At 48.6% G+C, this 16247-nt stretch overlaps 3 protein-coding genes and 1 long non-coding RNA gene across 4 annotated transcripts; 3 read left to right on the top strand and 1 right to left on the bottom strand.

Annotated features, from left to right (window-relative positions):
- Positions 1–752: 752 nt before the first annotated feature.
- LOC111255736 lies at positions 753–3058 on the top strand. Its single transcript, XR_002675626.1, has 2 exons — positions 753–1966; positions 2555–3058. It is a non-coding gene; the product is annotated as an uncharacterized LOC111255736 (long non-coding RNA).
- A 1715-nt stretch (positions 3059–4773) lies between these two features.
- LOC101773072 (pentatricopeptide repeat-containing protein At1g63130, mitochondrial) lies at positions 4774–7636 on the top strand. Its single transcript, XM_004981385.3, has 2 exons — positions 4774–4975; positions 5249–7636. The coding sequence occupies exon 2, from the start codon at positions 5357–5359 to the stop codon at positions 7508–7510; it is 2154 nt and encodes a 717-aa protein (XP_004981442.1). The 5' UTR covers positions 4774–4975; positions 5249–5356; the 3' UTR covers positions 7511–7636.
- Positions 7637–10697: 3061 nt separating this feature from the next.
- Positions 10698–13634, top strand: LOC101772667 (PITH domain-containing protein At3g04780). Its single transcript, XM_004981384.3, has 7 exons — positions 10698–11070; positions 11317–11440; positions 12034–12082; positions 12176–12236; positions 12361–12407; positions 12497–12574; positions 13310–13634. Exons 1-7 carry the CDS (start codon positions 10891–10893, stop codon positions 13356–13358), a joined length of 588 nt encoding a protein of 195 aa, XP_004981441.1. The 5' UTR covers positions 10698–10890; the 3' UTR covers positions 13359–13634.
- A 270-nt stretch (positions 13635–13904) lies between these two features.
- Positions 13905–14874, bottom strand: LOC101772263 (protein LIFEGUARD 2). Its single transcript, XM_004981383.2, has 2 exons — positions 14607–14874; positions 13905–14504 (listed from the first exon to the last, which is right to left on the bottom strand). The coding sequence occupies exons 1-2, from the start codon at positions 14863–14865 to the stop codon at positions 14038–14040; spliced, it is 726 nt and encodes a 241-aa protein (XP_004981440.1). The 5' UTR covers positions 14866–14874; the 3' UTR covers positions 13905–14037.
- Between the last annotated feature and the right edge of the window lie 1373 nt (positions 14875–16247).

Genomic DNA, 16247 nt, shown 5'->3' with positions numbered 1-16247 from the left:
ACCTTGATGGGTCGCTCTGGCGGTGCTGACGATGACGACATCGGGGTGCGTGGGCACGTACAACCGCGCGCGGCCTCGTCCTTCGAGGTGTCCTGGGCAGTCCAAAGGGTGTAACTTCACCCTTGGACCCCCTGGCTAAAGGTCGGCTCCCCTCGCCAGGTCATATCTCCGCGCGGGGCAGTCAGGAGGCCACGTCCGCATTTAATGCCTCTGGTACAGCCCAGTTCTTCCTGAGTCATGAAGTGGGCAGGGTGTTGTGGGGCCTTCGCAGGTCCTGCCCTGATCTTGTAACATCCCCAAATTTAAAACACTAAAAAATAGGGACTTATTAAAAATTTTCTAAATAAACTAGATTTAATCCTTAATTCTCCATCCATATTTAAATTTCATAGAATATATTCATTCATGCATAGACATCATTTGCTTGTGCATTTGTGTGCTCTAGAAAATAGGAAAGATCCAAATCTCTTAAACATCTCTCCAACTTGAACATCTCTCAAAATTTGAACGTAGTTCAAATTTGAATTCAAACCCTAAACCCTCCCAAACAAATAGCTAAACCTCCTAACTGGGCTGCCACCCCTTCTCCCGGCTCGGCTGACTCGGCCCGCTTCTCCCTTCGGCCTGGCCCGCCTAAACCCTCTCCCCTCTCCTCCTTTCGGCCCGACTCGCTCGGCCCCTCCTCCCCTTCCTCCCGTACGGCCCAGCTTGGCCCATCCCACCGCGGCCTCGTCGTTGTTGTCTTCCTCCTCTCCCACTTCTCCCTCTCTCGCACGCCCGTGCATCCCCCCTCACACGCCGGCGCGGCCACTGCCCGATCCGCCTCCCCCGGCCGCCTCCCAGTCTGGTGACGAGCGCGCCGCACTATTGCGGGAACGCCTCGCCCACCTTCCCTGTCAGGAAGCCACCTCCCCTCTCTCACCGCCGGCCACACGCACCTGCACGCGCGACGCCACGGCGTGGCCACGACGGCCGCCGGCCTGCTCCTGCCACTCCGAGGAGCGCCCTGCGTCCGCCACATCACGCCACGTCAACCCAACCCCTCACCCCACGCCAGAGCCTCCCTCTTGCCCTCTGCACCTGCACCGCACCGGCGCACCCCGCATATGCCCGCCATTAATGGCCGGCGAGCTTATCCGCTCGCCGCTAGCTCCGTCCGCCGGCACAAGCCCATCTACGGGAAATTCCCGGGGCTATAAATAGCCCCGCCACCCCACCTCTCCACCTCGCACCACCTGCTCTCCTCTCCTCGACGGCTTAGGAAACCGCCGCGCCTCCTCCACCCGCCGCCACGCTCTATCCCCTAGAGCCGGGCCGGGTCGAAGTCGAGGAGCACTGCGTGGCGTTAGACACCCTCCCCCGTGAGGCCTTGGTCCTAGAGCGGCCGAACCTCGCTATCCCAGCTCCGCCGCCGCTCAACCCCGTCGCCGAAGACGCCGTCGCCTCTGGTCCACGCGTCCACCATCCCGGTCCACGCCACAGTAGACCCCGGCGCGTCCCACTGACCACGTTGACCCGTCCCCACTTGTCAGCCTCCCATCCGTCCCAAAATTGCTAGGTACCCCCCACTTAGTGCACACCAAATGTTATTCTACCCATTCCTTTTATCCAAAAATTCCACCAAAATTCCCCAAAATATTAGATGATCCCACAAGCCATTTAGAACAATCCAAACTCTTTTTACACATCTCTAAGGTCTTAAAACCGAATTCCCTAAACTCAAAGAAGCGAGCTGCATCATGTGAATGTGCAGATGCACCTGCACCAAAGCGGCTCAGGCCATCCCATCTGCCCACGGAGCTTAAGATTGGTTATTCTGGTTCAGCTGGTAAGCCTAACCGGCTGACAAACCTCTCCGAGTTTGGCTACTCTGGATTTATCAGGGTAGGGAAAATCGCTTGCAAAACTGAAATAAAGATACCAGAGATTCTAGGATATCTACTCCCTCCAGAGTGATGTGTCAGAGGTAAGTTAACCTCTGTTCAGTTTATTTGCAAACTAGAGTAATGGGTAACACAATCTTTGCAGCATGTTATTTGAAAATTGTTGATGCATTGCCATGTAGATTGCCCCGTGCTGTGCCAGTGGGTTTTGTTTCCTACTGTAATTTGCTCAGTTGAAGCTTGATTCACTGATATAAGCTCTTTTTCTGTGAACATAAAACTTGAGAAAATTTCTAGTTCTTTGATATTCTAACTGCAAATTGTAGTAGTGGATAACACAGTCTTGGTAGCATGTTGTTGTATAGCCAAAGTAGATCGGTTCACTGATTCACACATAGTATTCTTAATGTCTCTGCAATGTGTTATCTGAATTTTCATTGAAATAAGTAGCCAAAGATATTGTTGCCAACTCTAAAATAATCTTTATCTGCTGGATTCATGATCATATTTTCTTTGTTATGGTTAATCCTACTGTTGCCTGTAAGGCTGTACCAATAGTATGAGCATCTACTTTCTTGAACCGTACATCATTTCTTGATTTTCTTATATGTTGTAGTTGTTAAATATTTGTTTAACGAGACATCACTGATGGGATGCTCTTTGCTTTCCAGTCGCGCCTGCCTACTATGCCCACCTTGCTGCATTCCGTGCTCGCTACTATGTGGAAGGAGAAAGCTCGGGCGGTGGCTCGACCCCTGGCAGCAGCGGACAGGCAGCTCGTGAGGGTCCTGTGGAGGTGCGCCAACTTCCGAAGATCAAGGACAACGTCAAGGACGTTATGTTCTACTGCTGAACTGCTCCAAGTTTGGTTAATGATGGGGTGTTCTCTTTTTTGGTCGGGATGCCAAGATGTTGGTGAGAAGTGGTTGATGGTGGTAGTTTTCTTATGATGGACTTGTCCTGATTTTGGTCCTGGTTACCGTACTGTCATCTTGGTATTCGAAGTAGCTAGGTTATAACTGAGCTTGTTGGTTTTCAAGGCCTGAAACTCTGGATGGAACCAATGCAAGTACTCTTTAAGTTTTATGTTCTCGATGGCTGCTGTTTGCCCATCTGCCTTGCTGCTCGGTTTGCTTAACATGTTGTGTTTCTGGAGAAAATGAGATTTATTTGAATCTTTTTTATTACATCGGTCCTGATCTATTTGGTTTTGGACTTTGGATGGTCAAGTCCCTTTACAAGTTACAAACTTCATCAAGTTCGTGGCTTGTAACTTGACTTCCAATGAGTTAACAGAACCAAATGGATGTTGACAATAGCAACTGTGGGGCCTTTCAAGTCTTGACGGGTTCGCAAGTTTTATTCGTTGTTGTTTCTGGCCTGCTTCCACTGTACAAAGGATAGAGTGGAATCCTTTGCTGCATTGTCATAATTTCTGTAAGTTTGGATACAGGATAAGATTTCATTGCTGGTGTGTCTTCTGCTGGGTTTTGGTCTGCTTGCCATGGGGACACGGGCGCTAAGGTCTTGCGCCTCCTTGGCGGGACTCTGCAAGTGATGCCATCCCACTAATTCCAGAGTCCAGGAATGCTTATCAGAGTGAAAAGTGCCCTGTTGTTGGTTTGGTTCGTGATTAATGCCTTTGGTTGGAATTCAATATGCCGTTTTGACTTTTAAAGGTCTAGACATATATTATATCTAGATGCATAATAATATCTATGAACTTAAAAAGCTAAACGACCTATAATTTGGAATGGAACGGAGGGAGTAGTATGTATCTCCATTCTACTGAAAGTAGTTTTGATAGAGAACTATCAGCTTGCTAGGTTGTAATATCGTACAAGTACAAACTCCCAAAATGGGGAGAAATCAGTACTGTAAAAGTGTGTTCTCATTTGGCACAGGATCTATGTCGAGGACGCATACATGACTGTGATATCCATGTGAGCAGACGGCAGAACCGCCATGCAGCAGTTCAACAGATCCAGTTCTTTACTGCCTCCGAGGTACTACTTCAACGCCTGTAGCGGTAACGCTTGAAGTTGAAATAGAGATGGAGAATCCCACGCTCAAACGTACACTTGAACCCTTCTTGTGCGAGTATTCCCATTCCTTGTTCACAATAGGGAAAGCCTGTGGAGGAAAACAAATTGGGTAAGCTGCCCCTGGATAAAGCTAAGGAAAATAAAACTAAACAAATGCAGGCGACCACACCGTCGTCGCCCTCCACTGGCGCTGCCGCCGCTGCCCACCCGACCCTCCATCACCCTCCATTGGCGCTGCCCTTCGCCCAGTGCCGCCCTCCGCCGCCACCCTCCACCCGTACCAACGGGGAGGTGCGTGGGCGAGCTCGAGCCCCGCCGCCGGCCGGGCGAGCTCGGTGGGGAGGATGGCTCGAGGAGGAGAAGAGAGGAGGATGGTTCGGTGGGAAAGATGGAAGGGAGGGGGAAAATAGAGAGAGGGTGACAGGTGAGCCCCGTAGCTGACCGGTGGAGCCCACAACTAACGGTATTAAATGGACATCCATCCCAACCCTCAACCTCTCCAACCAAACAAAAGACTGGGTTAGCTCCAACCCACCTATCCAAACATGAGATGGATCGGCTCCAACCCATAAAAGTGGGTCAGCTCCAACCCAACCCACTCCTTCCCAAAACCAAACGGACCCTCGGTCGTGTGCCGGTGCGACTCCGCGGCGGCGAGAAGGAGGACGGCGGAAGTTCACCGTCGACCCTCGGTCGTGTGCCGGTGCCGCACTGTGCCTGCCTGCGGCCTGCGGTACACGGAAGCAGCCCGGGCCGTCAGCCCGGGCCGGCCCACCTGCCTCGCTCGCGGGCTCGCTTGAGTGGCCTCGCTCGCACCTGGGCTGTGCCTCGCCCGGCGCCCGCACACTCCTCCACTCGACCTCAACCACCCCTGGTCTAGAGACAGACCCTCCCCTACCGACGACGACCGGCGGCGCGGCGTGGGGGCGCCGGGCAGCCAATCTTGGCCTCCGCGCCGAGCACGCCCCCACCCAGCGCGGCCCGCGCCGGCCATCTCCCTTCCTCCGGAGCGCCACGCGGTGCTCACCTCACCTCCTCGTCTCGTCGGTAAGGAAAGCCTCCCAGCTTGACCGGGTGGCAGTCTGCTCGTTTAATCTTGTCCCCTACCATCTTCCCTTCGCCGTGAGCTCTCGAATCCGGCTCTTTCATTCGGGCATGGATCACTGATGCAAGTTATTAGTTTATCTTCAAAACCGTTGGAGGTTCAGTCGAACCATCCAGTGTTGTTACTTCAGTTTTACAGGCCCTTTTACTTCTCTGAATTCCGGCAGTACCCGATTCTGATTACGTTTCCATTTCTCGTTTTCATCTTGATTACAGCGGGGGAATCGCGCGCTCGTAGGAGGGTAAAGATGCCAAACCTCAGCGCGAACCCACAAGCTGTACATTTCCAGCTTCGCATGATGCTGTGACCATGTGTCTGCTTCGATGGCTCTGAAGGCTGTGTCTCGCGTACGGCCTGCGAGATGGCGCCTGCTATCAGTCAAACTCATGTACCGTTCGTGCTCAGATATGGCTTCTTCTGCTGATACAGGAAGTTCTTCTGAGTTTGATTCGGCGATTCGGTCGCTCAATAGCAATCTGCAGCCAGAGAGGCTGACCCGGGTTATTGATTCTACTTCCGATTCTAGCTTGGCTCTGAGGATCTTCAGATGGGCTTCACATCAGAGGTACAACGTTCGTACGGTCGACACCTACAGCTGTATGATCTCCAAGCTTACTGCTGCTGAAAATCGGGATGATATGGACAGCCTCCTCGGTGAGATGGTCAGATTTAGGATCCCTGCATTGGAGCAAGCCCTGAATGAATTGGTTCAGTCCCTGAGCAGTAAGAACCAATTTGATGAAGCTTTGCTGGTTATCCAGCATGCTACCTCTGCCAAGCTCAAGTTATCAGTCTCAGCTTGTAATGGCGTGCTGCGTGGTCTGGTCAAGCAAGGGAGTGGCCTGCGGTCATTCATGCTTGTGTACATGGAGATTGTGAAGTCTGGACTGCTTCCTGATGTGGAAACACTGAATTGGTTAATTCAGGCCTTGTGTGAATCTGGCCGTGTAGACCTGGCACTGATTCAGTTTGACAGGATGAGCAAGAAGAGATGTTCTCCTAACAGCCATACCTTTGAGATACTCATCATGGCGCTTTGTTCTCACAACAGAGCAGATGAAGCAGTGGAACTCTTTTGTAAGATGCTGCAACTAGGATGCACCCCTGATAGTAGTTTTTATGCTCAAGTAATTCCCCTATTTTGCAAGTTCAGTAAAGTCAAGGAGGCGATTAAGTTGCATCAAATGATGGAAGACAATGGCCTTCAGTTGGATATGCATTTGTACAGTGCCCTCATTAGATGCTTATGTGAGAATCAACTATTGGATGATGCGATAATGATGCTTAACAAAATGATAGCATCAGGTCATGCTCCAATGGCAAGTGCATATGCGGACATTGTGGATTGCTACTGTACATCATCCAAGTTCCGCAAGGCTTTGAGCTTTCTGGAGGAAAATGACGTCACAGATTCAGAACCATATAATGTGCTGCTGAGATGGTTGTGCATAGATGGCAGATTGCAGGATTCAGTAAGATATCTTGAGAAATTGCACAACAGAGGTTTGGTTGATTGTGAGTCATGGAACATTGTTATAACTCACTTCTGCAATGAAGGAAACATTAGAAGAGCATCTGAGCTCATTGGTAGAATGGTTGTTTCTTCATTTACACCAGATGAGAGTACCTATTCTGCCATTATATCTTGTTACTGTCGATTAGGATTGTACATAGATGCCTTAGGTATGTTCAGAAGGGTAAGTGTTAGAAACTTGTCCTTGAATTCGGAATCTTTCTCACAACTTGTTGAGGTTTTGTGTCACACAGAGAGGATCCAAGAAGCTATTGAGGTTTTTAAATATCACTCTAAAAGAGGTTGCAGTCTGACAAACAAGTCACTTCATATGCTAATTCAAGGGAGTTGCTTGTCGGGAAGGATTCGTGAAGCAGTGCAGTTGCGTTCATTAGCTGTTTGCACCGGCACTTTTTGTAGTTTTTTCACTTATGACGTAATTATTCAAGCACTACTCCATTTGAAGAAGGAGAAGGATGTATTGGTTCTCTTTGCACAAATGGTGATGGAAGGTTATCTGTTGGATGGGTACGCATACACTAGTCTGTTGCGCTCTTTCCTCACCAAGGAAACAATTTTTGAGGCTGCTATCTTGTTCAACAGAATGGTGAATCAGGCCCTTGTTCCTGACCAAGAGACATTTGAATTGTTAGTCAATGATATGGCCTTTTTTTCTTTTCTTAATATGGTTGCACAAAGTTTACTGAAAGTGGTAAATACAAGTGGAACCGTGAGCCCCAGAATATATAACATTATTATTTACGGCCTTATTAAAGAAGGCTTCAAGAATGAGGCATGCAAGTTTCTAGATCAAATGCTAGAAAAGGGGTGGGTACCTGATTCAAGGACACATCAGGTCTTGGTTGGCAACATTGGTGGCGAGAAGGCTAGAGAAGTTGGTCAAGTCTACCAGACAGTGGATGATGACAATGTGAGCAACATATTGTTAGAGGGGCTAGATTGAGGGTCGTAGACAGGCTTTTAGATTTTAGTCGTTGTACTATGGCAAAGAGAGGAATTCCATTGATGATTTGAACTCCATATTTGGTACAATGTTTGAACTTTGAGGATACATTGTTTTGAGTTGAAAGTTCTCAAGAAATACTATCTCATTACTCCCATAAAAAATGCCATCTATTATACTAGTAGAATAGTAGAAAGACCTGCAGAAAAGATAATGAGAGGGTTGTATGATCTAGATAGACCTCCAGCAGCAAATATGACGAGTGACTAAGCTTTTCTGCATAACATCATTTACTTTTCTGACATTGCCGTGTCATTTTTGTGACATCATTTACTTTACTGGTCGGTTGTGTTTTCTCCCGTCAGGTTTGGGTTCTGATTTTCCAACACCTGGGTCTGATACATCTAGCCCCTGAATCTCCTGACTCCTGAGACCCGCTTCTTTGGATGGTGGAGAACTTTTTTGGCTGTACCTAAGGAAATGCATAAGGGCCTTAATTCTCTGATAATTCTGGTCACCTAGGAGATTTGGAAACACAGAAATGATTGTGTGTTCGAAAAGGTTAGGCCAAAAACTCAGGAGGTTCTTAGGGCTATAAGCAATGAGGGCGGCCTATGGTGCATGGCTGGGGCTTCCAGGCTGCAAGAGCTAGTGTCCACGTCGCCGCCCCTGGGAGTTTAGGCTCTGTAGGTTTTTGGTCACCTCTTCCTAAATCTGGCGCAGCCTTAATATAATTGCTGCTGTGGTGTGTGGGTGTGTGGGTGTTCTTGTACCTGGGTATTGTACCTGGGTAGGGAGTAGCCAAACCCATATATTTTCTTCTACCTTTATGAAATGACGCGCAGCTCTCCTGCTTAGTTCGAGAAAAAAGAGCAATCTTTGCTATCTAGGAGTATGTCATTACTTAAATTGTACCTGGGTGCTCTGCCTGAACTATGCACTACTATATTTGTATCCATTCTTGATTATTTATGTTATGCACTACAAAAGCAGGCTGGGTCACTTTCATATTTTTAAGTTTCTAACTTTGTATATAGCACCTTAACATTGGTCCTCTGTTTTTTCATACTTTCATGACTTGGTCCCTGTATGCTAGTGCTTCTCACTTTAAACTTTCAATGTGGAAGCACACCAACACCCCAACATTGCATGGACCACTGGGGCATCTGCTAGGTGTTACAGTAAGAGTGTCTGATGACAAATTGCTCCTGGATGAACAGTGCACCATGTCTTCTTATGGACTTACAATATGAGTGCAGGCAATAATATCTTCTTGGCAGTCTGTTACTCTATCAGTTGAGACGAGGCAGAAAGTAAAAAAGATCAAGAAGAAAAATATAAGATCCGGCTTAGAGGAACAAGAAAATGAAGAACTCCATTGTTTACTTGTCCCAAAGGTTGGAACCTCTTTGTTCTAACTGCAGCCTCCAGGTTCGCACTCTACTCTTTGATCCACTCTGCAATTGCGTGTCTGTTTGATTCTGTTTGCATACATTTGTGCGCTCATATTATTAATAGCTGAAGCAAAGGTGTTATATTTTAGTACCTGTAATCCAGATATAGGACGAGGTATACCCAGTTTTTCTGGAAAGATGGCAGAACCACCAGTATTATCCTCCCTGTCGGCTGCTGCAACTCCGGATGTATGACAAACCCTGGACGTGTAGCCACCAATGCATCCTTTGTAGAGCTCACAGTAAAGTCCTCCACATAATCAGAACCACCAAATTTCAGTGGTGAAATATTGTGCACTTGCCCGTTTCCATTCATTGCTGATGGTAAATTGGTGACAGAAAATGGCGGAATCTCCTGTCTTCATGTAACCTTAGATTATGTGAAATCGGCCTGCCCTTGTGTTATGTACGTGGTGACTGTTGATAAATTGTATGCTATATAGGTCGCCAACCTTGAAACTCTTGCCCATTTCTGAACTAACATCAGCGTCGTTGCCAAATTGGTGGCCGAGAGATTTTTTTTTGTTATTTTTTCTACTAAGGCCTGTTTGGATCCCTTCATTTTTTTAAGGAATTGGAATCTACTTAATGAAGTAGGCTATATATCTTGAAATTTAGCATTCCACAACTTTTCAAAGTTTAGATATAAGCCTATCTTAAATTCATAGAAGTGGGAGATGGAAATTAATTCTATAAATCCTCATGCTATGTTTCTAATGTGAAACCTATAACACGCTCTTCGACTCGTTGCCCTATAGCAGAAGTGCAGCATATAAATATCTCTCTTGTACGACCAACAATAATATACTAATATATTCCACATACAACTATATTAGCTTAATTAATTTATGTCTAAATTATGATTATTAGAATGTAATTTAATTTCAAAGATCCAAACGGGACCTGCGTTATTGATCTGAATCCGATCCACTGATTATTTTATCTCGATATCAGCCTTATTGTATACTCCTATTTGATCAGAGACATAAAAAATCATGCGTGTAGATTTGTCTCAACTACTTTCACAAATTGGGTATGGTGACTATACGGGGTCTCATTCTAGTTCTACCGAACTAAGCTGACGAACTCAAAGCAACAATTAACTTCACAATGAATTAGTATTTTGTTGCTACTTTACATTAATCTAGTAGCGAGCTTTGCCACTGCCAGGGGAGATGCTTGATGCTTCGCTTGGACTGGACCCTTTAGCAACTCCGACGAAGCCCTTAACTTTGGATCCTGTTCTCACAAATAAAGCTCTCAATTTAAATTCTTTCTTTTTTCATCCAAATTTTTTAAAATTCTTTCTTTTAATTCTTAATGCTTCGATCGACCACTTACATCTCTCTCCTCCACTCACCTCAATATGAGATTGAGGGCCTCACGCATACGAGTGGCGCCGTAAAGCTTTCCTCTCGCATCGGCTATGCGCATGGTGGTGGATGGCCGGAGGATCGCCGGCACCATGTTCTCGTACATGATACACCAGTACATCATTTTTTTTTCAGAGAGCGTGTGGGGGAGATAGAGCGGAGAGAGAGGGAGGGGAATTCATTTTGTCCCTTTCTTTAACGAGTTGCAGACCATTTTTAATTTTGGAGCTCTTGTCCATTGTACAGGGACTAGGAATACGAGTTCGACTGCTAACCGCCTTTGACGCACGCGGCCCGACCGCACCGCGTCACGGAAAGATATCAGCATCCCACCGGCCCACCCCACCCCACCCCACCCGGCCGCAACTCAACTCGCAAGTCACCTCACCAGCCGGATTCGCTCGTCCACCTTCCCTCCCGCACGCGCGCAGGCACGCGAAGCACCCCTCTCGAACGAACCGCACCTCCTGCCTCTCCGGCTCTCCCTCTCCCTCCCCGCCGCGCGCCCGCCCTACCAGCAGCTTCGGGAAGCCAAGCCGAGCCGAGCCAACCCATGGCCGCCGCCAACACCGCCGCCGCCGGCGCGGCCACCCCGGCCCCCGCCCCCGCCGCCCCGGCCGCGCCCGTGCAGGTGCCGCGCGGGCAGGTGGATCTGGCCGACTTCATCGACTGGACCGGCGTCGAGTGCCTCAACCAGGACTCCTCCCACAGCATCACCAACGCGCTCAAGCAGGTACGCTTGCCCGGTCGAACCCTAGCTCGATTGGTCCCTCCCTCTTCTGGTTACAAAGGATTTTAGATTCTGGTGTTCTTCCCGCGATTTCGGTGGGCTGTTTTCCCCTGTTGTTTGGGAAGATTTTCCTAGGGTTTCGTCGGTGGTGGCGTACTGGCGTCGTACCCGATCGCTCGTGGTTAGCGAGATCGTGTTGTATTTATCTGCTGCGAGTTTCTAATGGCGATTGCGTTGTGCTGCTTGCAGGGTTACAGGGACGACGAGGGGCTGTACCTCGCCAGCGATTCGGACGAGCAGCTGCTGATCTACATCCCCTTCATGCAGGTGGTCAAACTGCATTCCGCGCTCTTCAAAGGGCCCGAGGAAGAAGGTGAGTTTTGCGTGCGTTGAGGCTAGATTTGTGCCCAATTGACAGCTTAAGTTAAGTGGGTATGTCTAGTACTTTCCTAAGTTAAATGCAATAGTGATAGCAAGAGCACATGATTCATGTTTGTGGTTTCATGAATTACTGTTTGCTCCTGATTAAATGACCTCTTATAATGCATTCCTAATTGTGGTCATGTGCTCCTCAACTTGTTTTTCATATTCCCTTGTGTTCAGACTTGCAATGGAGGTGCTTGCTTGCATCTATGTCTACTTGCATTGGTACTGCAAATGTTTCAATGGGTGTTGTCACCATTTTATTGCCACCCTGTACATTTCAAACAAATATGCGGATTGCATTTGGACCTAATTGAAAACATGTTCCCATTATGCTTACAATTTAACTCTCGGTCTTTTTTTGTATGTGTGAATTTCCTTATAGAATAAGGTTGATTTATTCAACTGTTGTTTCCGATTGCAATAATGCATGGGATAATATTCAGACAATCTCTTTGTTGATGGAACTGCATGTTGATCTGTCACCACAATTTTCTGGTTGTCCCTGTTTTTCAAATAATAATGTCTCTTTTGTCATCACAGGCCCCAAAACAGTCAAACTCTTCTCCAATAAAGAGCATATGGGTTTCAGGTATATGGCCTCTTGACTGGAATAGTTTGAGCTTTTCAAAATACATTATCTTTTCTATTTGGTCTAACTGTAATTCTGTGTAACAAATGGCAGCAATGTAAATGACTATCCACCAAGTGACACTCTTGATCTATCCGCCGATCACTTGGCAGAGGTATGTTGTCTTCTGAATAACACTTTACTTGTAAATATGTTAATTGAAGGTCATCTGTGTTTTTTACATCACGGCTATATAGTTTTGCTCCACACTGATGAATCTTGGCATTTCTTCACTGCAGAACAAACCCGCGACACTAAAATATGTCAAGTTCCAAAATGTTCGCAGGTATGTCATATTAATGGTTTGTGTGCTTTTGCTCCCTTATTTCTGTGTTCTATCACTGTTCTTAATGGTCTATTGTTTTATCATTTCAGCCTGACTATATTTATTGAGGACAATCAAAGTGGAAGTGATGTCACAAAAATCCACAAGATTGCGCTTTATGGAACAACGTAAGTTTTTCTTTTCACTTGTTTGCTTACAGAGTATCAGCACTTGGTACATACTATTCTGTTTCCGTTTTGGTCGGTGCTACATTTTTTTTGTTGGCAAGAAGCCTTGTTAGTGTGTATAAGATAGGAAAAGGATGGTAGTTGTCTAAAGTAAAAGTGACTGAAGGAGATCCAGGCTGTAATGTCACTAACTTATTTGGGGAAGGCAAAATTGCATTTCTGGAATAAGAACAGGAATTGGAAATTCTATGAGCTAATTGGATTTGCGACAATTAGTGCCAGGCCATATACATAGACATTCAGACTGATTAGCTGCTCAGTGATCACTGATCAGTAAGATATATACCTGTGTGATGTTGCAAGGGCAGCCTTTGGGTATTGATTGATCCAGCTATGTATTTCACTGTTTCTCCCATCGTGGCCTTTTAACTTTGCAACAGATGTAGGGTTGAAAAAGAGGCCTTATGTGCTTACACATTTGTACAGGCATATTATGTTTAGGTATATCAGAAAAAAGTAGCTAGGAAAAACTTCTGCTCGATTTAGTAACTGGCCATTTTAGTCAAAATGGAATTGTTAGAAGCAATCATTTTACTGAATCAGATCAGATTGTGCTTGTGGGGGAGGGAGTCCATCTTTAGTCATTGTGAACTATAGTTTCTAATGCCTTCACAAGTGCATGTATGATGTAAATTGTTGTTTTCCTAAAGCTAAAATTGTTTGGTTTTCATGCAGCGTGGACACAACAAATATGAAGGACTTGAAGAAGATAGAAGAGCACTAAAGACCATACAAAGTTTGAGCATGTTCCAGTCAGCGTATGGCACATTAGAAACAGTTAACTGTTGAATTGAGCAATTTCTAGTTGATCCTGGCCAACTTTTTGGCGTATTTTTATACATGCTGAATTCAAAGAGTGAGTCTGGTGATGCCGAAGCTATTGTCTCTTGGCACCTTGTAGTCCTGCTATGTATGGCTTGGGTGTGAGTGATTGATGAAACGATATTTTTCCCCTCCCAGAAATCTGAATTCATTTCACGAATGAACCAAAATTACTCCATGCATGCATTGTTCGTTCGTTGGTCTTGCTAAATTTGCAAGCAATGTTTCGTCCCTGGTAAGTTTGGTTTTCTAGTGAACATTTCTGAAGCTGATGAATGCATTGTCGCGGCAATTTGTCACACTCACACGGTCCGTTGCTGGCCTGATGGTGTATTTTTGCGGCTGCTGTGAAGTAAACGAATTGGATTATATTGGCTAACATTTCCACGGTAATGTCCAATCACAGTGGTTCTGTTCGATCCTATCTAAAAATACAGATTGTCTTTGCAAATTCTTCGCAACCCATCCTGGTAGCTTACAAAACATACAGTATGATCTAGTATGCTCACGATTGGCAGCCGGCAGAGCTGTCTCATCCTCACGATTGGCAGCCGGCAGAGCTGTCTCATCCGTCGATGGCTTCATTTAAGCACTCTGAGGATCGCCTCGAAGAGGTAGATGATGTCGAGGTAGAGTTCGATGGCGGCGATGACGTACTCGTCGTAGCTGAAGCGCCTGATGAGGTTGTCGGTGTCGTAGATGATGAGCCCCGAGAAGACCAGCGCGGCGATGCATCCGTACACCATCGTCCCCGTCTTGCCCATCGGGAACAGGATCCTCACAAACGAGAAGACCATGAGGATGAGTACCGCGGCCACCAGGAATGGCCCCATGAACTCGAAGTCGTAGCCTCTCTTGGCCGCCCAGAAGGTGTAGGCGGTCAGGCCGACCACCACCAGCAGCGTGATGGTCACCGCCTCCAGTATGATGACCCCATTCGCGTAGAGGCAGACCAGCCCGACGCTGAAGCTCAGGCAACAGGTGAAGAGCGCCAGGAGCACCAGGTTGATCGGGTGCCGCTTCCGCAGGAGGATCATCGGGATCATCACTGCGGAATATATAAATGCACCGATATTTATATATATGTATATGTATATATTTGCATCTCGTGCGACGCGACGAGAATTAATGAGGCCGCCGGACGACGTACCGATGAAAGGGGAGATCATGACGCCGATGATGGCGGCGAGCGCGGCCCGGGTGCCTGAGCGGAAGAAGGCGCCGATGGCGCCGACGAGGTTGACCGTGGCGGCGACGGCCACCGTGAGCAGAAGCTGCAGGGTGACGATCATGTACACCTTGCGGACGAATGCCCACCGGATCTGCGGGCTCTCCATCATGTACGGGTACATGCCGCCCGGCGGGTAGCAGGCCTCGGCGTCGTGGCTGCATTTGCCGTGCTTACCCATGGCTGCCTGCCTGCCTGCAGATCGCCTCCTCGTCGGTCTCCCGCGTGCCCGAGAGCAGGGAGAGGGAGAGGGAGACGGCGAGCCGGTGGTCGGTTCTGGTGGCTCGTCGATTATTGATGGGATGGGTTGCGCTGGGGAGGGATGTTTAGGCGTATCGGAAGCTTTGGGTGGTGGAGAAACATGGCGGGAACTGCAGGGGGACTTCTATTCTTGGTGCGGTCAAAATGTCGGGTTTCCGGTTGTACATTCGACGAATCATCATTGTGGTATACAGTACTACAGAACTTTCTGGTATCTATTTTTCCCTCGCAAGAAACCAAGCTTTTTCTTTTTCTTATCTCAAGAAAGAAAGAAAAGAAAGAAATTGCCAGCTTTTCTCAACTTAATTTGAAGGCACGATCTCCTCCTCACCCGCCGCCACCCCCACCTCCCTACCGCCGCTCCTCCAAATCTCCTCCTCCGGCCGGCATTCAAGGTTGAAGAAACCTGACATATGGATCCCACAGAACACACTCCATCCTACTGTTCCAAAAGTTAGGTTGTCAAACGGTGGCCCTGTTTGTATACGCTTTTCTGGAACTCGCTTATCTGGCAAGCAAGCTTATCTGATAAGCCTGCTGCCTGGAGAATCTGCTGTCTGAATAAGCAGGGTGTTTGGGCAATTCTGATTATTTTGTGTCGATTGTCTGTCCTGGTTGGTAAATTGACCTGAATGCCCCTTAACACTTCACCGTTTCCTGTTTGCTCTGCGGCCTCTGCCCCTTTTGTCCCCAGTCCCCACGGCCACCAGGGTGGAGACGACGCGCGCACAGCAGCAGAGCAGCTGGCGACTGGCGGCAAGAATGACGCCGGGACCGGGGAGCGCGTGTGCAGTGCAGGCGGCAGGGGCGGCCGGCGGCGGAGGGCGGAGCCCAGGCGGCCGGCGGCGGAGGGCGAGCCCAGGGGCGCCTCGTCGGTTGCAGGAAGGCGGGCGGCGGACGGGAGCCAGCAGCGGTCGTGGGAGTCGCGGGAGGCGGTGCCGGAGGAAGGGAGGCGGGCAGGGGCGGCCGGCGGCGGGGGCCAAGCCCCGGGGCGGCGCCGGAGGAAGGGAGGAGGGCAGGGGTGGCCGGCGGCGGGGGCCAAGCCTCGGGGCGCCGCCGGAGGGAGGGAGGCGGGCAGGGGCGGCCGGCGGCCTGCCCCGGGGCGGCGTCGGAGGAAGGGAGGAGGGCAGGGGCGGCCGGCGGCGGGGGCAAGCCCAGGGGTGGCGCTGGTCGGAGGGTGGTGGGCGGCGGACGCACCCGGCGGCGGGCGCGAGGAGCAGACGGCAGGAGTCGGTGGGGGTATCGGGGGTAAAAATCGCGATGCTTACCCGAGAAGCGCCCCCAAGCTCGCTTACTGGATAA

Source organism: Setaria italica, chromosome IX, assembly GCF_000263155.2.
Source record: "Setaria italica strain Yugu1 chromosome IX, Setaria_italica_v2.0, whole genome shotgun sequence".
Classification (NCBI taxonomy): Eukaryota; Viridiplantae; Streptophyta; class Magnoliopsida; order Poales; family Poaceae; genus Setaria; species Setaria italica.
The sequence above is the reverse complement of the archived record's forward strand: the minus strand, read 5'-3'. Positions and strand labels throughout refer to the sequence as shown.

Coding starts and splice junctions, on each gene's coding strand:
- LOC101773072 (XM_004981385.3), top strand. CDS start 5,357: ATGGCTCTGAAGGCTGTGTCTCGCGTACGGCCTGCGAGATGGCGCCTG.
- LOC101772263 (XM_004981383.2), bottom strand. CDS start 14,865: ATGGGTAAGCACGGCAAATGCAGCCACGACGCCGAGGCCTGCTACCCG. Junction 14,505..14,606: donor CATGATCTCCCCTTTCATCG/GTACGTCGTCCG, acceptor TATATTCCGCAG/TGATGATCCCGATGATCCTC.
- LOC101772667 (XM_004981384.3), top strand. CDS start 10,891: ATGGCCGCCGCCAACACCGCCGCCGCCGGCGCGGCCACCCCGGCCCCC. Junction 11,441..12,033: donor CAAAGGGCCCGAGGAAGAAG/GTGAGTTTTGCG, acceptor TTGTCATCACAG/GCCCCAAAACAGTCAAACTC. Junction 12,575..13,309: donor ATTGCGCTTTATGGAACAAC/GTAAGTTTTTCT, acceptor GTTTTCATGCAG/CGTGGACACAACAAATATGA.